This window comes from Gorilla gorilla, chromosome 10 (genome assembly GCF_029281585.2).
Source record: "Gorilla gorilla gorilla isolate KB3781 chromosome 10, NHGRI_mGorGor1-v2.1_pri, whole genome shotgun sequence".
Lineage (NCBI taxonomy): Eukaryota > Metazoa > Chordata > Mammalia > Primates > Hominidae > Gorilla > Gorilla gorilla.
Genome location: NC_073234.2, coordinates 148,680,868 through 148,707,670, shown reverse-complemented (window position 1 = coordinate 148,707,670; position 26,803 = coordinate 148,680,868). Strand labels below are relative to the sequence as shown.

General features: G+C 41.1%; 1 protein-coding gene across 11 annotated transcripts; it reads right to left on the bottom strand.

Annotated features, from left to right (window-relative positions):
- Positions 1-1,070: 1,070 nt before the first annotated feature.
- On the bottom strand, positions 1,071-25,574 carry ZNF268 (zinc finger protein 268). Of its 11 annotated transcripts, none has more exons than XM_055357802.2 (7): positions 25,413-25,548; positions 25,010-25,094; positions 19,091-19,291; positions 15,542-15,668; positions 15,155-15,250; positions 13,622-13,727; positions 2,033-5,014 (listed from the first exon to the last, which is right to left on the bottom strand). In XM_055357802.2, the coding sequence occupies exons 2-7, from the start codon at positions 25,040-25,042 to the stop codon at positions 4,996-4,998; spliced, it is 582 nt and encodes a 193-aa protein (XP_055213777.1). In that variant the 5' UTR covers positions 25,043-25,094; positions 25,413-25,548; the 3' UTR covers positions 2,033-4,995. The 11 variants fall into 11 exon arrangements, with proteins under 11 accessions (XP_030856486.1, XP_030856487.1, XP_030856492.1 ...); XM_031000629.3 differs by having other exon boundaries at positions 25,354-25,542; XM_031000626.3 differs by lacking the exon at positions 13,622-13,727 and having other exon boundaries at positions 1,071-5,014; positions 25,354-25,574.
- Between the last annotated feature and the right edge of the window lie 1,229 nt (positions 25,575-26,803).

Here is a 26,803-nt window from a genome sequence, read left to right as displayed (position 1 = left end):
AGAAGGACTAGGTAGATTTACAAACCAGTAACTCAATTTCTGTTTTGTAAAATTTTCATTTCATTAAATAATATTAAGTCCTAATCAAGTATTATTCTTTCCCACAGTATGTGAGTGCTGTCCTCAATCCTGTCAACACTTCTGGCTTCTACCAGGCAAGGCTGCATGTAGATTTGCATCTGAAAAAACAACAAACTAAAATCTAACCCTAGGTAGTAGTAAACTGAATATAAACTTTCTCTTATGAATTTATTCTGTCTTCTTTGGTACATCAATAATAATATACACCTTTACAGTATTTCCCAGATTGGGGGATATACTTTAGCAAGTATCTGCAATTATTTGTTTATGTAAGATTTCCCTTCCCTTCTGTGAATCATCATTCTTCACCCCAAGTATCTTGAGATTGGATTCTGTATAAGCAGAATACAACAGTTAGGCATTCAGGTATCATTAAATTCCTCTGCTTCAAGGATGAAAATTTCTTTGGATATCTAACAGAGTACAAAGCAGAAGGTGTTTCAGAAATATTTGCAGTATTGAATCTGCATATTCCTCCAAGATAGCCCTAATCTAACTGCCAGGGTTCCTACTCTTCCCAGATTAATGCCCACCCACATAACAAACCTGATGAGGTAGTGAAGAAAACTAATTTTGTGAGTAAGCAACTGGCAGAATTTTTCACCACTCTGACTCTATAGCTACATGTAACTAAGTAGTATCACTGACACATAATCTTAAATTGAAGTTTTAAGATCATTATTCTCCATGTTATACATGGGTATCAAAAGCAGTCCCCTCTTGACCACACTCCAGAATTCTGCTTAAAATTTTTCAATGACAACTTATCCATTTCCCCAGAGCCTCAGTGAGCACATGATGCCAACAATTCATTTCATGACTTCATAGCATGGGCCAAGTTTCTTGCTTGAAAGACTTCCATCCTGTCTTGGGAAACAACCATTTCCAAATATCCACATATCCTTGCAAGTTTCTGCCTACTCCTCTACCACCCATTTCTGAAGCCATCTGATTTAGTAAGCTGTATGCAAAAGATACACAATGGCTAATGCAATCAAACAAGGAATGTATTAAAAGCACACCCAATAGCTCAAAATAAAAGACAAGTGAACAAAGTTAAGAAAATGACAGTAACAAAAGCTGTTCTGGGAACCTCTATTGAAATAGCTACTTATTACATCAACATGCTACCATAGAACAAAAGCTCATGTTGCTTTTCTGAACTTGAAAAACCCATTAACAATGTACAGTTCTGAGCCTCAGCTGACCATAGCGCTCATGCCAAGTCCTGAGCAGGGCATCTTGAATGGTGGTTCCGTCATGACTACATACACCGTTAGGGAATGTTTCTCTAAGAGGAAATCAAGATGTTCTAACCTGTGAAGGTAGAATAGATTCCAGGCTACACAAACACATGAAGTGTGCCTTATATTGATTACTATAACTAAAGAGGTTGCTGCCAAGACTGCTTCCAAAGGGCAGAACATAGCCCTAAAAAATGTTTGCAGTGTGGAAATGCATTTTTAATAAGTCATATTCTAGTAACAAGTTGCATTTGGTAAGACACAAAGAAACAATGTTGGTATGCAGAGTAGAAATCTCTGGAAGATGATATTGTCATATCAGAGATATTGTCAATATCAGAGATACTGAAATCTCTGGAAGATGATTTTTGTCTCACATATGGCATTCACAAGTAAAATGCCAAACTGCAAAATTCATATTATGTAGTACACATAGGAAGATATCTAAATATCCCTGTAGGCTCTGGGATATTATTTCTTATTCTTAACCTCCTTACTAGATTCACCTGTACACAGAAATAATCTGTATCTTATTATTTATAATTGAGAATTTTCTCAAATCTTTTCCTGAAATTTTGGAACACCTGGAATAAAACTTCTCTTAAAATGATTCCTAAAGGAAATAAATAATTCTTCAAAATTAAGATTAAGATTAATAGGTTGGTTTTTTTTTTTTTTTTTTTTAGAATGAAGCTTCTAAGGTGAGGTTAACAGTCCAGCTGTGGTTTATTTGGTACATTCATAAGATGTTCACTCCTATATATATTTTTTCCCTAGGGGTTTCTCATTTCTAGATTTAAACTTTCCCTTATAGCATGGTTCCTCCAATGTATATGCTTCCGATACATAAAATGTTTGTAATTTTGTTAATTCTGCCATTCATTAGCTCAATAATTTCTCATTAAAATTCTGTAAACTATGAATTTCAAAGAAGTCTATTCTATATTCATCTGGTTCATGAAGTTTCCTCTTTGTGAATCTTATGTTAGTAAAATGACTTTACAACGTTTAACATGGTTCCTCACCTGTATGAACTTTTTAAAAAAAGGTATGACTTGCTGCTAACAATTTTCAGAGTGGTTACTAAATTCAGTTTTCCTGTGTATTGTCTACTATCTTTTTACATGTAAAGAACAGCTTTCTGTGGATGCCTTTCCATATGCTGTGCATTCATAAAGTTTCTATTCAGTATGAGTTTTCTGGAAGATGACAAGATGATTCCACTTACAGAGTTTCTCTTTATATATGATTCTGTTTCTATCTCTTGTGAATCCACTTTTCAGTTTCATAAAATTATCAATGTTTGTCATCTACATGAGTTCTCTGATGCATAATGAGCTGTGACTTCCAACAAAAGGCTTTCCCACATTCAGTGCACTTACAAGGCTTCTCTCCTGTATGTGTTCTCTGATGTGCACTGAGAATTGATTTTTGAGAGAAGGTTTTCCCACATTCATTGCACCCATAGGGTTTCTCTCCTGAATGAGTTCTTTGATGTACAATGAGTTGAGAATTCCTAATGAAGGCTTTTCCACACTCAATGCATTCATATGGTTTCTCTCTTGTGTGCATTCTCTGGTGTACGAGAAGGCGTAATTTCCCACTGAAGGATTTCTCACATTGACTGCATTTATAAGGGTTGACCCCTGCATGAGTTCGCTCATGTACAATGAGTAGTGATTTCCAAATGAAGGCTTTCCCACATTCATTACATTCATATGGTTTCTCACCTGAATGAGTTCTCATGTGTATAATTAGGTATGACTTGCTGCTAAAAGCTTTCCCACATTCACTGCACCCATAAGGCTTTTCCCCTGCATGAGTTCGCTGATGTGAAATGAGCTGGTCTTTCCTATTAAAGGCTTTCCCACATTCACTGCATTCATAGGGATTTTCTCCTGTGTGAATTCTCTGATGCACAATGAGTTGTGAATTGAAACTAAAGGATTTCCCGCATTCCCTGCACTCATGTGGTTTCTCTCCTGTATGAGTTCTCATATGTATAATAAGGTATGACTTGCTCCTGAAGGCTTTCCCACACTCAGTGCATCCATATGGTTTTACTCCTGTGTGACTTCTCTGATGTACAATGAGCTGGGACTTCAAACTAAAGGTTTTTGCACATTGACTGCATCCATAGGGTTTTACTCCAGTGTGCACTCCTTTATGTACAATGAGCTGTGATTTGAACGTAAAGGCTTTTCCACATTCATTACAACTATAGGGTTTCTCTCCTGTATGAGTTCTCTGATGTACAATCAGGTTTGACTTTGTATTAAAGGCTTTCTGACACTCACTACATTCAAATGGTTTCTCCCCTGTATGAGTTCTCTGGTGTATAATAAGCTGTGACTTTAAACCAAAAGCCTTTCCACAGTCGGTGCATTCATAAGGCTTCTCTCCTGCATGAGTTCTCTGGTGTGAAATAAGCTGGTATTTCCGACTGAAGGCTTTCCCACATTCATGGCATTCATAGGGGTTCTCTCCTGTATGAATCCTCTGATGTATAATGAGCTGTGATTTAAAACTGAAGGCTTTCCCACAATCGTTGCATTCATGGAGTTTTTCTCCTGTATGTGTCCTTGTATGTATAATAAGGTATGACTTGCTCCTGAAGGCTTTGCCACATTCATTGCATACATAAGGTTTCATTCCTGTGTGACTTCTCTGATGTACAATGAGCTGTGATTTCAAACTGAATCCTTTACCACACTGAATACACCCATAGGGCTTTACTCCTGTGTGAATCCCCTGATGTACAATGAGCTGTGACTTGAATGTAAAGGCTTTTCCACAATCACTACAAACATAAGGTTTCTCCCCTGTATGGGTTCTCTGATGTACCATAAGGTTTGACTTTGTATTAAAGGCTTTCTGACATTCATTGCATTCATATGGTTTCTCTCCTGTATGAATTCTTTCATGTATAATGAGCTGTGATTTTAAACCAAAAGCTTTCCCACATTCATTACACACATATGGTTTCTGTCCTGAATGAGTTTTCTGGTGTGAAACAAGCTGGTCTTTCCTACTGAAGACTTTCCCACATTCACAGCACTCATAGGGATTCTCACCTGTGTGAATTCTCTGATGTATAACAAGCTGTGAATGGAAACTGAATGTTTTCCTGCATTCACTGCATTCATGTAGTTTCTCTCCTGTATGAATTCTCTGATGTACAATGAGGTATGATTTACTACTGAAGTCTTTCCCACATTCATTACACCCATAGGGTTTCTCTTCAGCATGAGTTTGCTGATGCACTACAAGGTATGACTTGCTGCTGAAGGCTTTCTCACAATAGCTGCATCCAAAGGGTTTTTCGCCCATATACATTTGTTGGCACATAAGTTGCGATTTCTTATTGACGGTTTTTCCAGATTCAATACTTTCACAGTATTTTATTCCAATAACAGTTTGCTCATGTTTAGAATTAGAATGGAAGAATGATTTTCCATGTACCTGAAACCCATTAGGATTATTTCTAGCATAATCACTAGTGAAATCTATATATTTCAAACTCTTTCCATGCATGCCACATTTACGAGGTTTTTGTCTTGAAAGATACTTTGTACTAAGAAGACATAGTTTTCCAAATGTAGTGCATTCAAAGCTTTTTGCTGTACTTCCCAGCTTGTCTTTATTTTCCTGATGCCAATCCATAAGATCATCAATTTTCCAGACTGTGTCTAGAAATGAGAACAATTGGTCACATGTTATAAATCACATGATTGTGGTATACTAGAAAGTTGCCTATGAAATAAGAACAATTAGTCACATGTTATAAATCACATGATTGTGGTATACTAGAAAGTTCCCTATGAAATGCCATATCATGAGGTTTTTAGTTTCAGATATCAGATCTGAATATAAATAAATTCTCAGGTATAAAAACACTCAAACTACTGGGTACTGAGGAAAAGAAAAACCAAACTGAAGATAGGCATAGTAAACTGATAAGAAGTTTAAAAGTTTTGCATATTGGATAAAGAAGGCAAAATAGGCAAAAGGAACAATGAAGATAATATAAACATGTCATTAGGGATCTATGAACATTAGATTTATTCAAAAAATAATTATTAAATACCTACTATGTGCCAAACACTATGCTAACTTCTAGAGAAATGGCAGAGAACAATGCAGATTACTTCCTAGTCCTCCTGGGAATAACATCTCAATACCTAGTAAATGGATAAAAATAAACTGAGAGGGAACATCATTCCTTAACAGGACAAGAAGCAGTTCTTAAAACCATTCAGAGAAATCAAAACTGAAACAAAAACAAAGCTTTCTAAATGTAACAAAAATTAGAATGCCATCAGACTTCTCTTTAGGAAAACTAGAGGACAGAAAATAGAGCAATGAGGAATAAAGTCAAAACATTTTCAGATGCACAGGTCTCAATGTTTGATTACCCTTTTCCAGGAAGCTACTCTTGAGTTGCTCCAAGAAAAGAAATGACAGAGGATACAGAAAATAAAATCAAAAAGGAGATCCCAGGATAAAAATTGCACAGCAGGCCTTAAAAAAACTAAGCTACTCTGAAGCAAGTCAGAAAAACTTAGCAGTCAATATCGCTGGGAAGAAAAAAGGAATACAATTAATAATTTGGCTGAAAGTATCAGCCAAGAATATTCAGATACTGAAAGGAGAGTCTGGAATTGAATATATGATGAATACATTAATGGTAACAAAATTAAATTAGCAAAAAATTAACTACACAAAAAATACAAATTTAGAAACAAAAATAAATCACTGTATACTTGCATGATTTACCTATAAACAGGAATTACAGTCATACCAACATAAAAACTAAAGACAGATTTAACCAAAAATATGAAATAACTATCAGAATGATGGAGGCATGGGAACATGAGAAGAGACATGTCTCTATCATGAGTGTGTATACGGTGGGAAGGTATGGAGGGAGGAGAGTGAAAGAGAAGTAAATCACCTTTCTATACTGAGCAATCATTAGGGGAGAAAGCCAAGGTGTAGCAGAATAAGCTGGTTATTTAGAAATATAGAGGTAACTACCACAAGAGTTAAAAAGAGACTGAAGATGTTTTCTCTAGCAGGCATGGAAAAGAATGGGCACAGGGTAGGCAAACAGCTTTGTGAACACAAAAACAAAAAGGGAAAGATAGAAAATAGATAGGAAATAAGACTAAGGATCAAGTCCTTTGTCACAACAGGAAATATCTGGAGGTTGAGTAGAAAATAGATAGATGCCCCAAAACAACATACTAACCAGGGTAATGAAAGAAAAGGATATTAAAAGAAAGCAGAGCTAATAGACATCTACAGAACTCTCCACCCCAAATCAACAGAATATACATTCTTTTCAGCACCACATCACACCTATTCCAAAATTGACCACATATTTGGAAGTAAAGCTCTCCTCAGCAAATGTAAAAGAAAAGAAATTATAACAAACTATCTCTAAGACCACAGTGCAATCAAACTAGAACTCAGGATTAAGAAACTCACTGAAAACCGCTCAACTACATGGAAACTGAACAACCTGCTCCTGAATGACTACGGGGTACATAACAAAATGAAGGCAGAAATAAAGATGTTCTTTGAAACCAATGAGAACAAAGACACAACATACCAGAATCTCTGGGACACATTCAAAGCAGTGTGTAGAGGGAAATTTATAGCACTAAATGCCCACAAGACAAAGCAGGAAAGATCCAAAATTGACACCCTAACATCACAATTAAAAGTACTAGAAAAGCAAGAGCAAACACATTCAAAAGCTAGAAGAAGGCAAGAAATAACTAAATCAGAGGAGAACTGAAGGAAATAGAGACACAAAAACCCTTCAAAAAATTAATGAATCCAGGAGCTGGTTTTTTGAAAGGATCAACAAAATTGATAGACCGCTAGAGCAAGACTAATAAAGAAAAAGAGAAGAATCAAATAGACGCAATAAAAAATGATAAAGGGGATATCACCACCGATCCCACAGAAATACAAACTACCATCAGAGAATACTACAAACACCTCTATGCAAATAAACTAGAAAATCTAAAGAAATGGATAAATTCCCCGATACATATACCCTCCCAAGACTAAACCAGGAAGAAGTTGACTCTCTGAACAGACCAATAACAGGCTCTGAAATTGTGGCAATAATGAATAGCTTACCAATCAAAAGGAGTTCAGGACCAGATGGATTCACAGCCATATTCTACCAGAGGTACAAAGAGGAACTGGTACTATTCCTTCTGAAACTATTCCAATCAATAGAAAAAGAGGGAATCCTGCCTAACTCATTTTCTGAGGCCAGCATCATCCTGATACCAAAGCCGGGCAGAGACACAACAAAAAAAGAGAATTTTAGACCAATATCCTTGACGAACATTGATACAAAAATCCTCAATAAAATACTGGCAAACCGAATCCAGCAGCACATCAAAAAGCTTATCCACCATGATCAAGTGGGCTTCATCCCTGGGATGCAAGGCTGGTTCAATATATGCAAATCAATCAATGTAATCCAGCATATAAACAAAACCAAAGACAAAAACCACATGATTATCTCAATAGATGCAGAGAAGGCCTTTGACAAAATTCAACAACGCTTCATGCTAAAAACTCTCAATAAATTAGGTATTGATGGAACGTGTCTCAAAATAATAAGAGCTATCTATGACAAACCCACAGCCAATATCACACTGAATGGGCAAAAACTGGAAGCATTCCCTTTGAAAACTGGCACAAGACAGGGATGCTCTCTCTCACCACTCCTATTCAACATAGTGTTGGAAGTTCTGGCCAGGGCAATTAGGCAGGAGAAGGAAATAAAGGGTATTCAATTAGGAAAAGAGGAAGTCAAATTGTCCCTGTTTGCAGACGACATGATTGCATATCTAGAAAACCCCATTGTCTCAGCCCAAAATCTCCTTAAGCTGATAAGCAACCTCAGTAAAGTCTCAGGATACAAAATCAATGTGCAAAAATCACAAGCATTCTTATACACCAATAACAGACAAACAGAGAGCCAAATCATGAGTGAACTCCCATTCACAATTGCTTCAAAGAGAATAAAATACCTAGGAATCCAACTTACAAGGGACGTGAAGGACCTCTTCAAGGAGAAGTACAAACCACTGCTCAATGAAATAAAAGAGGATACAAACAAATGGAAGAACATTCCATGCTCATGGGTAGGAAGAATCAATATCGTGAAAATGGCCATACTGCCCAAGGTAATTTATAGATTCGATGCCATCCCCATCAAGCTACCAATGACTTTCTTCATAGAATTGGAAAAAACTACTTTAAAGTTCATATGGAACCAAAAAAGAGCCCGCATCACCAAGTCAATCCTAAGCCAAAAGAACAAAGCTGGAGGCATCACGCTACCTGACTTCAAACTATACTACAAGGCTACAGTAACCAAAAAAGCATGGTACTGGTACCAAAACAGAGATATAGATCAATGGAACAGAACAGAGCCCTCAGAAATAACGCCACATATCTACAACTATCTGATCTTTGACAAACCTGACAAAAACAAGCAATGGGGAAAGGATTCCCTATTGAATAAATGGTGCTGGGAAAACTGGCTAGCCATATGTAGAAAGCTGAAACTGGATCCCTTCCTTACACCTTATACAAAAATCAATTCAAGATGGATTAAAGACTTAAACGTTAGACCTAAAACCATAAAAACCCTAGAAGAAAACCTAGGCATTACCATTCAGGACATAGGCATGGGCAAGGACTTCATGTCTAAAACACCAAAAGCAATGGCAACAAAAGCCAAAATTGACAAATGGGATCTAATTAAACTAAAGAGCTTCTGCACAGCAAAAGAAACTACCCTCAGAGTGAACAGGCAACCTACAGAATGGGAGAAAATTTTCACAACCTTCTCATCTGACAAAGGGCTAATATCCAGAATCTACAATGAACTCAAACAAATTTACAAGAAAAAAACAAACAACCCCATCAAAAAGTGGGCAAAGGATGTGAACAGACACTTCTCAAAAGAAGACATTTATGCAGCCAAAAAACACATGAAAAAATGCTCATCATCACTGGCCATCAGAGAAATGCAAATCAAAACCACAATGAGATACTATCTCACACCAGTTAGAATGGCAATCATTAAAAAGTCAGGAAACAACAGGTGCTGGAGAGGATGTGGAGAAATAGGAACACCTTTACACTGTTGGTGGGACTGTAAACTAGTTCAACCATTGTGGAAGTGAGTGTGGCGATTCCTCAGGGATCTAGAACTAGAAATACCATTTGACCCAACCATCCCATTACTGGGTATATACCCAAAAGACTATAAATCATGCTGCTATAAAGACACATGCACACGTATGTTTACTGCGGCACTATTCACAATAGCAAAGACTTGGAACCGACCCAAATGTCCAACAATGATAGACTGGATTAAGAAAATGTGGCACATATACACCATGGAATACTGTGCAGCCACAAAAAATGATGAGTTCATGTCCTTTGTAGGGACATGGATGAAATTGGAAATCATCATTCTCAGTAAACTATCACAAGAACAAAAAACCAAACACTGCATATTCTCACTCATAGGTGGGAATTGAACAATGAGAACACATGGACACAGAAGGGGAACATCACACTTTGGGGATTGTTGTGGGGTGGGGGGAGGGGGGAGGGATAGCATTGGGAGATATACCTAATGCTAGATGACGAATTAGTGGGTGCAGCACACTAGCATGGCACATGTACACATATGTAACTAACCTGCACATTGTGCACATGTACTCTAAAACTTAAAGTATAATAATATTTTTAAAAAAAAACAAAGAAAGGATCTAGAGAATAGAAAATCTGGAAAATAAAATTTATTAAAGGTATTAATATTAAAAAAAAAAGCAGAGCAGATCAGGGGATCTTAACATCTCACTCCAAGTTTACTGTGAAAAACCGCAGGTAGTTTTCCTACTAAATCTGATCCCTCTTATTCATTTTGTATACAACCATCAAATTCTATCTCCCCAAACATCAATTCCCCACTGGGGCATTATCTTCCGTTAATGCACTAACAAATAAATATGAGCACTTTTGGTTTTCACAATGGTTTGAGAAGGAGTGATATTATTAAATGGTCCTATAGTAAAAACTGTCCCCAACAAAATGAAAATAGGCCAGTGAATAATTACTCTGTGCCCTAGAATCAGATTTGCTCCTGTGTTTGACTGTCACTATTTTTTTGGTAGACTTTCATAGTTCATGGATACTGAAGCCATCCTAACTATCAAACCCTGTACTTTATCCTTCCATTCCTTCTGGTGCTGGTAACACACCCATCCTCATCTTTGCTCGGTTCCTGTGTCTCTGCTTTCGTCATTGGAAATCTAATGTGTCTTCTCTACAGCATGCTCTTTGTAACAATAATGGCAAAAACAGGATTATACTTGACACCTCAAGGTAGAGTTCAAAGAATTCAAAAAATCAGGGAATACCAAACCCAGTAACTAAGACAGGCTTTTTTTTTTTTTTTTTTTTTTAAGATGGAGTCCCACTCTGTCGCCAGGCTGGAGTGCAGTGGTGTGATCTCGGCTCACTACAATCTCCGCCCCCCAGGTTCAAGCAATTCTCCTGCCTCAGCCTCCCGAGTAGCTGGGATTACAGGCATGCATCACCATGCCCAGCTAATTTTTGTATTTTTAGTAGAGATGGGGTTTCACCATGTTGGCCAGGATAGTCTTGATCTCTTGACCTCATGATCCGCCTGGCTCAGCCTCCCAAAGTGCTGGGATTACAGGCATGAGCCACCACACCTGGCCTTTTTTTTTTTTTTTAAAGAGACAGGGTTGGCCGGGCATAGTGGTTCATGCCTGTAATCCCAGCACCTTGGGAGGCTGAGGCGGGATCACCTGAGGTCAGGAGTTCGAGACCAGCCTGATCAACATGGTGAAACCCTGTCTAAAAATACAAAAATTAGCCAGGTGTGGTAGCACGTACCTGTAATCCCAGCTACTTGGAAGGGGGAGGCAGGAGAATCGCTTGAACCTGGGAGGTGGAGGCTGCAGTGAGTCGAGATCACACCACTGCACTCCAGCCTAGGCAACAGAGCGAGACTCTGTCTCAAAAACAAAAAGAAAAACAAAAAAAGAGACAGGATCCCTCTCTGTCACCCAGATTCAAGTGCAGTGGTGCAATCATTGCTCACTGCATCTCCAACCTCCCAGACTCAACTGATCTTCCAACCTCAGCATCCCAAGTAGCTGGGACTACCGGCAACAGTCATCGTGACCACCTAATTTTTAAAAATTTTTGGTAAAGCTGGGGTCTCACTATGTTGCCCAAGCTGGTCTTAAGCTCCTGGCCTCAAGTGATCCTCCCACCTTGGCCTCCCAAACTGCTGGGATCACAGACATGTGCCACTGCACCTGGCACATGGTTCCTGTAAAAAATTTAGCCTGTTGAACATGATCAGGCATTCTTAAGCTTGAAGATTATTTAAACATGATTCGAGACCATATTAAATATGGTTCCTGGCTGTGGTCCAAAGGCAATCACTGAGAACCCAAATATACACCAAGAGAATTGAGATTCTGAAGCTACAGAAAAGCCATTTCCCCAACGACCATCTCGAGTTTAATCACAGATGATGACGGAAAAGGAAATTATGCTTGGAGAGCAGAAACAAAGGTTCACCAGGTAACTTATTTCACTGCCACAGAAAGAAATTCTGACAAAGCCAACAGTGTAAACCAGTGGCTACCATGTGGTGTTCACTGCTGCTGCCCTCCTGGAACTGGGGGACCCTAGACTTGTCTCTATCCCTCTACATTTGGACGGCTGGATGTGTTTAATTTATCTTTAATTATAGGTCTACAGACCATAAAGAACTACTCCCCACTCTGAATGGGAACAGGATCCTAGACTTGTATTAATGTAGTACAAGAACCAACATATGGGTTGCAGCAAATATCTGAAGATGGATGGCTGGGAAGAAGGGTGTGACAGGTGCTGCCTGGCCAAGGAAGGTGAAGGCAGACAGTGCTGCTTACCCAGTGGTTCTTCTGCCCTGTTCCTGGCTGGCAGTAACCTGATTTTTTTCCACCCCCATCTAGGTGATGTGCTTCAGTCAGGGAAGTGAGGACCCATTTCTATCCCCAGTCCCGCTTCCAAAAGGTAAAGCATAATTTATCTGAGCCAACGGAGATAGCCCCATTTCCCTTTCCAGAGCCTCCCTCAGACAGGGGCATGTGACAAAAATTTAGCCTGTTGAACACGATCAGTCTGCTTGGGACTTCCTGGGATGAGTTTTCCTGTCTGACAGACTCGTGTGTGAAGAAACAGCCCTTTTTATTTCATTGGCCACTGGTATATCCACAGGCATCAACTAGAACTGCAAGAGCCATCTGAGGGCCATTAAAGAAGGTAACCTAAGGAAAATGCCAACATACCTAGATGGGCCCTTGGTGATTGAGTGAGTCAATCACTTAGTTGATCCTGGAGCTGCCCCACTTCAGGACCTTTTGTGATGTGTAATAATAAATCAGTTCTGCTTAAATTAGTTGGTCTGGGATTGACCAACAACTGCAGCTGAAACAATCCTAGTAATGCAAGGACTAACTGTTGATTTATGCTGTCATGCTAGTGATAGAATAAATGGGGTGTTCAAGGAAATATATCTGACAGTAACATCGAAGATGAATTAGTATAAAAAGAGTACAATGAATAAATTTAGCTAAATACAACAATCCAGACATGACAATACTGGCCTCGTTTTGAGTGGGAATTGAGACGATGAGGGTTTTAAAAGACCTCTTTTTAAAGGAACAAAATGCTAACAACGCTGTACCAAAATTAGTAAGGGAGCCCTGCACAGAAAGGAAATTCAAGCTGACTTCCCCAGTGTTAGGAAAAAAAAACTTAGAATTTAAAAAACAGGATAAACAAAGAGAAGAAAGATGAAAAGAAGGTGGTATGTAGGTGGAGCAGTGGGAGAGACAATTCCAATTTCTGAAAACGAGGCCAGGGAGTGGCACGAGGAAGATGCCAGTGAATCAATCAAAACCAGGACCAAAGGGCAGATAAAAGATCAGTATGGCTATCAATTACCAGTAGAGGAAAAGAGCTTCAATCTTCCGAATGGAAGTTGTTAAGGTTTGAATGTGTCCCCTCTAAAACTCATGTTGAAACTTAATCCCCATTGAGGTGGTATTAAGAGAAGATTAAGTTGTGCCCTCATGAATGGATTAGTGGTTTCTAAAAGGGCTTGAGGGAACGATCTTAGGCCTTTTTTGCCCCTCTTTCTGTCCCACAGTGTTCCTCACCTCCAGAGGATGCAGCAACAAGGCGTCATCTTGGAAGCACAGAGCAGGCCCTCACCAGACACCAAACCTGCCAGCACCTTGGCTTTGGACTTTCCAGCCTTCAAAACTGTGAGAAATAAATTTCTGTGCTTTATAAAATTACCTAGTCTATAGTATTTTATTACAGCAACACAAATGGACTCAGACAGAAGTCTTCTTTTTTTGAGATGAGATCTCACTATCACCCAGGCCAGAGTCTAGTGGCACAACCATAGTTCACTGCAGCATCAAATTCATGGGCTCAAGCAATCCTCCCACCTCAGCCTCCCAAGGTGCTGGGACAACAGGTGCACACCACCATGCTCAGCTAATGCGTAAGTCTTTTAAAAGTTACACTATATGAGGGAAATGAAGAATAAAGACCCCTTGGATTCAGAAGAGCAAGAGAAGCCCAGTGGAACATGAAGGGAAAAAGTGCTCGGTCATGCAGCAGAAGAGCAGGATCAACAGGTGTCACTGCAGGATCATGGACACTATCAAATGACAAAAGAATGTGCTCAGAAGGTATAGAGTGATAATGTTAAAGCCATTAGCAAGGCCAGGCATGGTGCCTGACACCTGTAATCCTAGCACTTTGGGAGGCCGAGGTGGGCGGATCACAAAGTCAGGAGATCGAGACCATCCTGGCTAATGTGGTGAAACCCTGTCTCTACAAAAAATACAAGAAATTAGCTGGGCGTGGTGGCAGGTGCCTGTAGTCCCAGCTACTTGGAAGGCTGAAGCAGGAGACCCGGGAGGCGGAGCTTGCAGTGAGCCGAGATTGCACCCCTGCACTCCAGCCTGGGCAACAGAGCGAGACTCCGTCTCAAAAAAAAAAAAAGCCATTAGCATAGAGAAGCACAAAAGGGGTAGAATCTACTAACAGGTTTCAAAAAGAAGGAAGATGGGACTGTGGTTGTTGAATTTATGTGTAAGGGATTTAAATGTAATTTTCAAAATATAGAAAGGAAAGGGAAGGATCATGAGAGTCACATCAAATGAAGGAAAGAGGAAAGGCTTGCTAAAATGCATAATGAAATGAGTCTATCACCAAGATAGAGTAAGGAGGGAAATAAGGATGCCAATGAGAAGATTAAGAGTGGATGGTAAGGCCGGGCATGGTGGCTCACGCCTGTAATCCCAGCACTTTAGGAGACTAAGGCAGGCGGATCACCTGAGGTCAGGAGTTCGAGACTAGACTGGCCAACACGGCAAAACCCCATCTCTACTAAAAATATAAAAATTGGCCGGGCATGGTGGCGCACAACTGTAACCCCAGCTACTCAGGAGGCTGACATGGAAGAATTGCTTGAACCCAGGAGGCAGAGGATGCAGCGAGCCGAGATCACGCCACTGCACCCCAGCCTGGGCAACAAAGTGAAACTCTGTCTCAAAAAAAAAAAAAAAAAAAGTGCATGGTAACACACGAGGCAAAGTACAAACAAGAGGAGCACATCACATTGGAATTCATGCTAATTCTAAATAAAGAAGAAAAGATTTGTCTCCATCACTCACTTGGACAGGTCTGATTTGGAACTTGGGCCTGCACCATACACAGCTCTTCTCCTTGTTCCAACTTGAAGATGATATCAGGTTTGGTGTGTTGGTACCCTATAAATAGAAAATCACAGACAACCTGGAACAAACAGCTAGAGATTCAGAGATTCTGAAGAACGGGAAAGATTTGGTTTGGAGGTAGCATGATGAAGCTGCCTTTTTGCAATTTGGCAAAGTAAAGACCATTCAACTGGCATACTCTGCTGCCAATAGGGAACTAAGAAAATCTGGCCTTAAAATCTAAGTCCAAAATCACTAAGTATTTCACAGAAGGCCTCCAGTTTTCAGCAACCAAGAAGAAGCCTGGAGATTGAGCACACTCCTCCTCAGGGAGGCAGCACTTACCTAGGGACACCAGGTTGCTATAGTTCTCCAACATCACACTCCTGTACAGGCACTTCTGTGCTGGGTCTAGCAGCTGCCACTCCTCCCAGGTAAAATCCACAAACACATCCATGAATGACAAAGGTCCCTGAAATACAATATTCTCATCCAATTTCAAGTTATTTTACTAGGTTTGTGGAAAACTAGCTGTTTAGGGTGTCCATTATTTATGTTTAACTTTGTGAGAACAAAAATTGTATTGAAAACATGCATCAATGTGCATTAAATCAGTCATCTTTCTTTCTTATTTTTTTTTTGTTGAGACGGAGTCTCACTCTGCTGCCCAGGCTGGAGTGCAGTGGTGTGATCTTAGCTCACTGCAAGGTACACCTCCCGGGTTCACGCCATTCTCCTGCCTCAGCCTCCCGAGTAGCTGGGACTACAGGCACCCACCACCACGTCCGGCTGATTTTTTTGTATTTTTAGTAGAGATGGGGTTTCACCGTGTTAGCCAGGATGGTCTCGATCTCCTGACTTTGTGATCTGCCCATCTCGGCCTCCCAAAGTGCTAGGATTACAGGCGTGAGCCACCGCGCCCGGCCTCTTTAAAGTTTTAAGCTATCCTAGAAACCATCTATACAAGGGTGCTCAGATATGGGACCTTCAGTACTAAAGGCAGGACAGTCAGGCAAACAAGTTCGACTGATCACTCCTACATCTGCAATACAGTTACCGACCTCTATGTCCAGGAATACAAACATAAATGAAATACAGTCCTGCCGCCAAGAAGCTTTTAGCACGGCAGAATGAAGAAAAGTTACATATGCAAATGCAACTGAAAGTCAAAGAAGCTAAGAAAAAAGAACACAGATTACAACGTGGGCACAAAGGAAGAAGGAAGCAATGCTATTTGACAGTGTCAGGTGGAATCTGTGAAAGGGCACTATTGGTACCCAGAAGAGAAGACACATTAAAACTTTATGGACTAAAAGGGTAACTGCTGTAAGTAGCAGCCACTCTGCGGGATAAAGACCTAAACACGAAAATATACAGATGGTAAATGAGCATACAAAGCATGCTCAATACCATATGTCATTAGGGAATTGCAAATCCAGACAAAAGTAAGACACCACTACACACCTATTAGAATGGATAAAATCCAAAAAACTGACCACCAAATGCTGGAGAGGATGTGGAGCAATAGGAACTCTTATTCATTGCTGGTGGGAATGAAAAGTGGTAGAGTCACTTTGGAAGCCAGTTTGGCAACTTCTTACAAATCTAAACAGTCTTACCATATAATCCAGCAACTATGCCCCAGGTATTTATACAAATGAAAACTTACGTCAAAGCAAAAATAGAAGACACACATGACAAGCATCAGATATGAAAAGAAGTTATCATTACTGAATTCACAGACATGAAAAGACTAACTGCTCTGCGCACATAAATTTGGTTAAGTTAGTTGAAAAGGACATATTCCTTGGAAGACGCAAATTACCAAACTTACTCAAAAACAGATAAACTTGGGCCAGGTGCCATGGCTCACGCCTGTAACCCTAGCACTTTGGGAGGCCGAGGTGGGCAGATCACAAAGTCAGGAGAACGAGACCATCCTGGCTAACATGGTGAAACCTCGTCTCTACTAAAAATACAAAAAAATTAGCCGGGCATGGTGGCACATGCCTGTAGTCCTAGCTGCTCAGGAGGCTGAGGCAGGAGACTCACTTGAACCCAGGAAGCAGAGGTTACAGTGAGCCGAGGTCGTGCCACTGCGCTCCAGCCTAGGCGACAGAGCGAGACTCCGTCTCAAAAAAACAAACAAACAGATAAGCTTAATTGATAATTATATATCTATTAAAGAAATAAAATTTGTAGTTAACAGCATACAGATTGGAAAGAAACAAAACTGTCCTTTTTTACAGAGAGAGTAAGGAAACTGAGGATGCCAACGAAAAGATGAAGATGACACGACTGTTTATGAAGAAAATACCAAAAAACCTAAGAAAGTTCCTAGAACTAACTAGTGAATGTAGCAAGGTCACAGGATACATGGTCAATACATAAAAGTTGGCTATATGCCTATATAACAGCAATAAATCATTTGATTTTGAAATTAAGAAACTAGCTGGATGCCATGGCTCACACCTGTATTCCCAGCATTTTAGGAGGCCGAGGCAGGTGAATCACTTGAGGTCAGGAGTTTGAAACCAGCCTGGCCAACATGGTGAAACCCTGTCTCTACTACAAATACAAAAATTAGCCGGGTATGGTAGTGCGCACCTGTAGTCCCAGCTACTCGGGAGGCTGAGGTAGGAGAACTGCTTGAACCCAGGAGGCGGAGGCTGCAGTGAGCCCAGATTGTGCCACTGCACTCCAGCCTGAGTGACAGAGCAAGACTCCATCTCAAAAAAAAAAAAAAAAAGGAATTAAGACACTGATACTGTTTACAACAGCAACAACAAAACAGAAAGAACTTACATATAAATCTAAAATATCTGTGTAGGATCTGTATGCTCAAAACTATAAACATTGACTTTTAAAAATCAAAGATCTAAATAATGGGGGAATCCTGTGTTCATGGATTTGAACTCAATCCCAAAGGCACTGTAAATCGAAAAGTGAAAGGTAAAGTAATAAAGTAATAAAGAAAAAGATCTTTATGAGCTTAGGATAAGAAAACAATAGGACACAAAAATCATTAGCAATAAAATAAAAAAATTTGCAATCCAGACTCAGTAAAAGTTAGAAATATCTGTTCATCGAAAGTAAGCATTAAGAGAGTAAAAAAGCAAGCCAATATTGGAAGTAAAAGAAGCACCCGAGGAAAAAATTTGAATATAGGCTTCACAGTAAGTTTGTTTTAAACTTTAATGTGCATGAATCACTGAATCTTATTAAAATGAAGAGTCTGATATTAACAGCATTGAGGTGAACTCTGATATTCTGCATTTCTAACAAGCTTCCTGAACAATACATATTATGTAAACACACATTTTTTTAAAAAAAGGATACACATAAAACACAAAATAACTTTTTGGGGATGGGAAAGGAGATGAAAATTGAGTATGAGGAAATAAGAGAATATATAAATAAAGGTAGATAAGGACTTTACATGAACCAATGATGATAAAAGGGCCATGGGTCAGGCACAGTGGCTCATGACTGTCATCCCAGCACCTCAGGAGGCTGAGGCAGGAGGACTGCTTGAGCTTAGGAGCTGATGACCAGCCTGAGCCACATAGGGAGACCTCCTCTCTACTAAAAATAAAAAACATCAGCCAGGCATGGTGGCACTTGCCTGCTGTCCCAGCTACTCAAGAGGCTGAGGCTGGAGGATCACTTGAGCCTGGAGTTTGAGGCTGCAGTGAGTTATGATTGCACCACTGCACTCCAGTCTGGGCAACAGACCAAGACCCTGTCTCAAAAAAAAAAGTGGGGGGGTTTTGAACTGAACTGAGGAGTGATTAACTTAACCTTCTGACCTAAGGATCTCCATCCCTCTCCGCACCAAAAAAAAAAAAAAAGGTAATAAAGAAAACACTAGGAATAAACAAATGAGAAGCTCACCCAGGACTTGGTGATTTTTGGCTGCTCTTGGGAAATAAACAGCCACTCTAGGACTTTCTCTATTCTGCGACTCTTCTGCTTCTGCCTGGGTGCTCCAGGGAGAGGTTGCAGACCAGGAGTCCCTTGGCCCAAGATGGATTCCTGACCTTGGAGCTTTCTGATCCTATCCCATGAACTGTTTCGTTCTTGGAGAGGTGGGACCTGTGGACTCAAGAGCAAATTTACTTTAGCGAGCATTATTTCCTTTCGGGAAAAGGAAATAGGGGTCACATTACATAAATGTGAGAGAAACACGTTACAAAACAAGGCAGGTTTAACTTCAGGAAATGCAGGGTTAGAGGCAGAAAAGAAATGGCTTCCTGACAAGGCTTAGCACCAAGAGTTCAAGTCAAGTTTTGAGCCCTTCATGATAAAAATACAGGTACGACCCTCAAACAGCAAAGCTAGAGAAAACTGTCCTGGCTCATCCTAGCCTCCAAACGGACTTCCTGCCACAAACCAAATGGCGTCTTAATAGGCTGGTTTGGTAGGGCAGTAGGAATACCCACACAACATTATTATGAGGGAATAAGGAACCAAACGAGGCTCTGACAGACAATAAAAACATAACCAAAATATCTGACCACATAAAAAATTGTAACATAATATTTCAAAATGAAGTAAAAGAAATCAGAAAAAAGAAACTTTGAAAGGACAGATATATAAAAAATAAAAGAGTCTAGAAAGTAGATGCTTAGAAATGTGAAATCTGGAAAATGTGAAATGAGAAATATCAGAATAAATAAATAAATTAGGAAAAAAAATTCAGAAATGAAGATTAAATTTAGGAGGAACACAAAAAAGCACAAACAACCTAGAAGGCGGCACAGGTGAAAAGTGGGGAAAGCCTAAAAAAAAAGGAATAAAAAATTAGAAAAAGAAACAATGAATGAAATGCCATGAAAAGGCTGTTCACCAAGGCATTTTTATAGCCCAAATATCTGTAACTACATAACTGGTTGAAAACACTATGGGCCATCCATACAGCCAGTAAAAGGTGATAAGAGACAGGGAAGACGGAGCGAACAACCTCTATGTACCACTATTGGTATAATACAATGATCAATATATACTCTTAGTGATAATGACAAGGGGAAGAATAGTACGTACAGAAAGCTAGCTTTTGTGTTACAAAAAAGAAGTGGGATTGCAAGTATACGTATATGCATGTGTGTGCCATATAAATGGGATCATATAATATCTAGTCTTTTGTGTCTGGCTTCTTTCACTTCGCATAATGCTTTCAAGGTTTATGCTTGTCATAGCACATATCAATAGTTTGTTCTTTTTGTTGGTGAATAGTATTCCATCACGTTTCATCATTCACCATTAATGGACATTAAGATTATTCCCTGGAGGCCGGGTGCGGTGGCTCATGCCTGTAATCCCAGAACTTTGAGAGGTCGAGGCAGGTGAGTTGCCTGAACTCAGGAGTTCGAGACCAGCCTGGGCAACACAGTAAAACCCCGTCTCTACTAAAATACACAAAAAAAATCAGCCAGGCGTGGCAGCGTACACCTGTAGTCCCAGCTACTTGGGAGGCTGAGGCAGGAGAATTGCTTGAACCTGGGAAGCAGACGTTGCAGTGAGTGCCACTGTACTCCAGCCTGGGCAACAGAGCGAGACTCCATCTCCAAAAAAAAAAAAAAAGATTATTCCCTGAAGACCAACAGCTTATGTCTCAGAGCCTTCTCTGTGTACACTGGGCACAGTCTACCCGCTCCACATTTTACTCTACATTTCAGGGTCTAGGATCCTAGAATCTCTGCCTCAAGAAATCCTCAACCTACATCCAGAGACTAAATAAGGTACACAGGCCAGGAAAATGCATGTAGAGCCAGAATATCTGGGTTCAAGTCCTGGCTCTACATTGACCAGGGGTGCCACCTGGTCTCCAACTAGCCCTTTCTGGACCTCAGTACCCTTACCCATCAAAGGAGAATAACAGTATTCACCATCTGGGGCTAGGGCTACTGTGAAGTTTTAAGGTGATAATACCTAATAAAAGACTTAGCACAGAACCTCATACGTAGTAGACACTGAGCATTAACATTTGGTTGAAATGGCAAAAGAAAACAAAACAAAACATAAAACCAGGAATACTTAATGAAAATAAACCACACTACAAAATGACAATCAACAAGATAAAAAGCATATGCTGGTTCTTAGAAAACAGGACTCCACCTTCAAACATCCCCCAACTCTGACCAGTGTCTCCATTTCTACCACACTACACAAAATCCCTGCTACCTCTTGTCTGAACGTAGTCACCTAATCAGTCTCTTGCTTCCCCCTCTTTCTGTGTCTACTCTTGCCCACCTACAACCTATTCCCCACTCAGCACTCAGAAGGGTCTTTGGAAATCCTAAGCAGATCATGTTGCTCCCTTTCTTAGCACCACACCCTCTCCTGGACCCCATGGTTTCCTAGCCTGATCTGGCCTCTACACCTGTGTTCATCTGCTCTCCTCTCTCTCACTCCCTACCCCCAGTCACAAAGTCCTTCCTTCCAGGTTACAAAGGCATCAAACTTCTCTTGCCTCACAGCCTTGGCCCTGGCTGTTCCCATCCTGGATGTTCTTCTACCTGCTCTTCCCAAGGCTGGCTTGCTATTGTAACTCAGACTTAGCTTAGACGTCACTTCCTCAGTGGGGGCCTTCCCTGAGCACCCAAGCTAAAGTAGCCACCACGCATTCTTTGTTTTTTTTTTTTTTTTTTTGAGACAGAGTCTCACTCTGTCGCCAGATTGGAGTGCAGTGGCGTGATCTTGGCTCACTGCAACCTCCTACTCCTGGGGTTCAAGCGATTTTTCTGCCTCAGCCTCCCATGTAGCTGGGATTACAGGTGCCCACCATCACGCCCAGCTAATTTTCATATTTTTAGTAGAGACGAGGTTTCGCCATGTTGGCCAGGCTGGTCTCGAACTCCTGACCTCAGATGATCTGCCCACCTTGGCCTCCCAAAGTGCTGGGATTACAGGCGTGACCCACCACACACAGCCCATCACCACTAAATTCCATTTAGGTTTTTATGACTGCTACGGTTTCAATGATTGCAACCCTCCAAAATTCATGTTGAAACTTAACCCCCATTGTGATGGTATTAAGAGGTGGGGCCAATTAGCTGGGCATGGTGGTGCGCACCTGTAATCCCAGCTACTCAGGAGGCTGAGGCAAGAGAACCACTTGAACTCGGGAAGCAGAGGTTGTGGTGAGCAGAGATAGCCACTGCACTCCAGCCTGGAAGACAGAGCGAGACTCAGTCTCAAAAAAATAAACAAATAAATAAATAAATAAAGAGGTGCGGCCTTTTAATAGTGATTAAGTCATGACGGCCCTCCTTCAGGAATGGGATTAATACCCTCTTAAAAGAGGTTTCAGAGAGCTGCCTGGCCCTTTCATCTCTTTGGCCATGTGAGGACACAGCATTCTTCCCTTTTTGCCCCCTTCCACCATGTAAGGATGTAGCAAGAAAGTGCCATCTTGAAAGCAGAGAGCAGAGCCGGGCGCGGTGGCTCACGCCTGTAATCCCAGCACTTTGGGAGGCTGAGACAGGTGGATCGTGAGGTCAGGAGATCGAGGTCATTGTGGCCAACACAATGAAACCACGTCTCTACTAAAAATACAAAAAAAAAAAATTAGCTGGGCGTGGTGGCACACAACTGTAGTCCTATTTGGGAGGCTGAGGCAGGAGAATCACTTGAACCCGGGAGGCAGAGGTTGCAGTGAGCCAAGATAGCGCCACCGCACTCCAGCCTGGGGACAGAGAGAGACTGTCTCCAAAAAAAAAAAAAAAAAGAAAACAAGAAAGCAGGCCTCATCAGATACCAAATTCACCAGCACCTTGATTTTCAACTTGTCAGCCTCCAGAATTGTGAGAAAGTAGTATCTGTTATAAGTTCCTCAGTCTGTGATATTTTGTTACAGTAGCACAAACAGACTAAGACAATGATCTAATATTACTTGATCTCCCTCATACATGTCACTTGACAAGCATTTTTGAGGTTTCCTTTTCTTTAAGTGTGAATTACATGTCTCTATTTTGTCTTACTTTTCTTGGGTTCCATCTCAGTCTTCAACACCTCTTCCCCTGCTTTCTCTTGTCATTTCCCTGACCACTGTCCTCAGTTCTCTTCTTAGGGTACACACTCTCCCTGAGCTACTTTGGCCACACCTAATTTGCAACCTCTACCTAGAGGAGCCAATCCATACAAAACTGAAATCTTCCCCCTCTACCAATCACAATTCTGACAGTCTTCCCTTACTCAGCAAATGGTGACACTCCCAACCAGGCCCACAGAGTAGAACTCCAGTTGTCATCCCTGGCTTTTCTGCCTCTCTTAGCACTGCACCCAACTAGTTATGAAATCTAATTTCTTCTGCCTCTTTACCTCCTCTCCTTTTTTTTTTTTTGAGACAGAGTCTTGCTCTGTCACCCAGGCTGGAGTGCAGTGGCGCGATCTCGGCTGACTGCAACCTCTGCCTCCTGGGTTCAAGCGATTCTCCTGTCTCAGCCTCCCGAGTAACAGGGATTACAGGTGGGAGCCACTGCACCCAGCCACCTCCTCTCCTTTCTCAAAACCACTAATTTACTTAAACCCTTATATTCTCTTACCTGCTGCAAACTAGACTGTTCTACCCTCAAATCCGTTGTGAAAACACTTCAATAAGTAAACTCCTTTCCCTATACCAACAGTCCCCAACCAGGGACTCGTTTTGTGGAGGACAATTTTTCCATGGACGGGCAGTCGGGTGCGGCGATGGCTTCTGGATGAAACTGTTCCACTTCAGATCATCAGGCATTAGAGTCCCATAAGAAGTGCGCAACCTAGATCTTTCACATGTGCAGTTCACAGTAGGGTTTGTGCTATGAAAAGCTAATGCAGCCTCTGATAGGAGGCGGGGCTCCGGCAGTCATGCTCACTAAACCGCCACTCGCCTCCTGCCATGCACCCCAGTTCCTAACAGGCCACAGACTGGTACCAGTCTGAAGCGTGAGGGTTGGGGACCACCTGCCCTATGTGATAAAATCCAAGTTTTTAATGGGGTCCTCAAAGCCCTCTATGATCTTAGGCCTACGGCTCTAGCCTCATTTTTTAATATACCTCTACTATCGCCATTAAACTCAACATTTTAGCAACCCTAAAGTGCCCAAAGTTCACCACATGAGGTCATTTCAAGCCTCTCAAATTTGCACGTTACTTCTTTTTCCTAGGCTGGTTTTAATCCTTTGTCTACTTTAGGTTTGTCATCTTTCAAACCTAAGGTTAAGAATCTCTTAATCATTGAAGCATTTGGGAGTAAGGGGTTAATGGGTGTCCTTACTTCCAAAACTGACCCATTCCTGCATGTCTCCGTGTATTTCCACAGCCTGCTCCCAGAGCACTCATTAACTTGTCATTGTCTTTCTTATCCACCATTCCTAGACCACTGTTCTTCAAGACAGGGATGATGAGCAACCCATCTTTGCATTTTTAGCACCTGCCCCAGGGTCCAGCAAACAAAATACAATAAAAAAAAATGTTGAACAAGTGAATAAAAAAGTTTGTAATTTCCAAAATAAGGTTTAAAGATCCCAGATACAGAAGGCCCTCAGTAAAGAAAGGCTGAAAAAACTGAAAGATGTGTGAGTATCCCTTGTTTAATTCCAAAGTTCAGCGTACAAAGTTGTTAGAAAAGAGATTGATGAAAGGAGGAAAAAAGGAAGTCGGATGACAAGAAGCATTTCTGGAAAGTCTAACATGCTCTAAACGACGATCCAGTTGCCTAAAAGAGCGGTGGGGTGAGAAAGCTCCTGGCAAATTCAGACTGGAATAGATGGAGTGCGCACACGTTGGCATTCAGGGAGAGCTTTTCAAGAATGAAAGAAAACCCCTACTCACCCAAATAGAAGCTGTCCGGACCCTGGTGGCCATCCCTACGGTCAGTTTTGTGTGCCTCGCTGGAAGTGACAGGACGCGAGGGATGCTAGAAGAGAGAGCACAGTGAAGAAAGAGGTCACCCAGCAGTCCCCAAACCCAGAGGGGGAGGGTCCGAGGCACCAGGGCTGCCTGCCATTCTCGGAGCTGAGGCTCCTTCCCTCCCACAGCACGGGATTCACCATCTCCACACCCTCACCAACACACAGGTTAGGGTCAGGCAACCGCCCCGGGTCAGCAGCAGGAGAGAGTTAAGGCAGATTAGTTCTGTCCCGTCCCGCCGCCTTGAAACCGGAGGAATTTCGCACCTCCGGCTCCTCCAAACCCTGAAAGGGCAGCAGAATAGAGTCCAGGGTACTGCCTCCACCTCCAGATCTGCAGCCAGAAGGGTTCGCAACCACTCCAGACTCGGTTGGCCCGTTGACCACGACGGGCGATGAACGCTATCTGAGGAACAAGGATCTCGCCATCGGCGCGGAACAATGGCGGCCGTTACGTATGTCGCACAGGAATTGCGTCATGGAGAGTCAAAGGCCAAAAAAACTACAACTCCCAGAGGCCTCTGCGAGGAGTTACTCCCGCGCCGGAGGGCTCCGGCCAAGGGCCACCGGGAGGGGGCGTGCTAAGGTGACCCGGAAGCTCAGGCCTTCCTGGCCAGGTCCCTGAGCTCCCGCGCTTGCAGGTTTTAAATTTTAAAGAGAATTAAAATACTTGACACCAATGGCTCAACGGTTGGAGGGATGTAAATTAGGTTACAAGTGTTCTAGTCCCTGCTTTACTGAAATGGTAAAAGTCTTATTTTGCTTTACACTTTAATAACAGATTCGTAAAATTCCCATTACATGTTAACATAAATAATATTTTAATGAAAATTACATATATTTTACAAAAGAAAAAATTTAGTAAGGAGTGGCTTCGCTTTTTAAGTCTTTTCTGACTTACTAGAAAGCTGGATTCTCATATCTGCTTCTATGTTTAATCTGTTGCGTATGTTGTTTTTGTTAAAGTATATAAAGATACAAGTCGAACAAGGGATAGTTTTGTTAGTGTACAATCTGAAACCACGTAGATGAACTTTTTCTACTCTATTACATAAAATCCGTTGGTCTACACTGCACTTTGAATGGATTCTTTTATCACGCATGATTTCGTAACATCATGCATTGGCCAGTTGGAAAATATTGGTTTACTTTAATGGCAAAAGCCGCAATTACTTACTTTTGCACCAACCGAAAATATCCACTAATCATTATTGATCTTAAGTATTGGGAAGAGGTGACATTCACAGAGGCAGATACAAGTTTTCTAGAATTCTTTTGTTTTTGGCTTTTAAAAACTTTTATAAATTTATGAGGTACAAGTATAATTTTGTTACATGCATCAGTTGTGTAGTGGTGATGTCAAGGCTTTTAAGGTATCCACGCCCTATTGTACGTTATATGCATTGTACCAGTCAGGTAATTTATCATTATCCCTGAAACCCCCCCACACCTTTTGAGTCTTCATTGTCTATCATCCCACACTCTACATCCATGTGTACATATCCTTTAGCTCATACTTAAAGTGAAAACATGTGTTTTTCTTTCTGTGCCTGAGTTGTTTCACTGAAGATAGTGGCCACTAGTTCCATCCATGATGCTGCAAAAGACAATTTCATTCTTTCTTATGGCTGAATAGTATTCCATTGTGTACGTATAACACATTTTCTTTATTCATCCATTCATGGACATTTAGGTTAATTCCATACCTGTGATATTG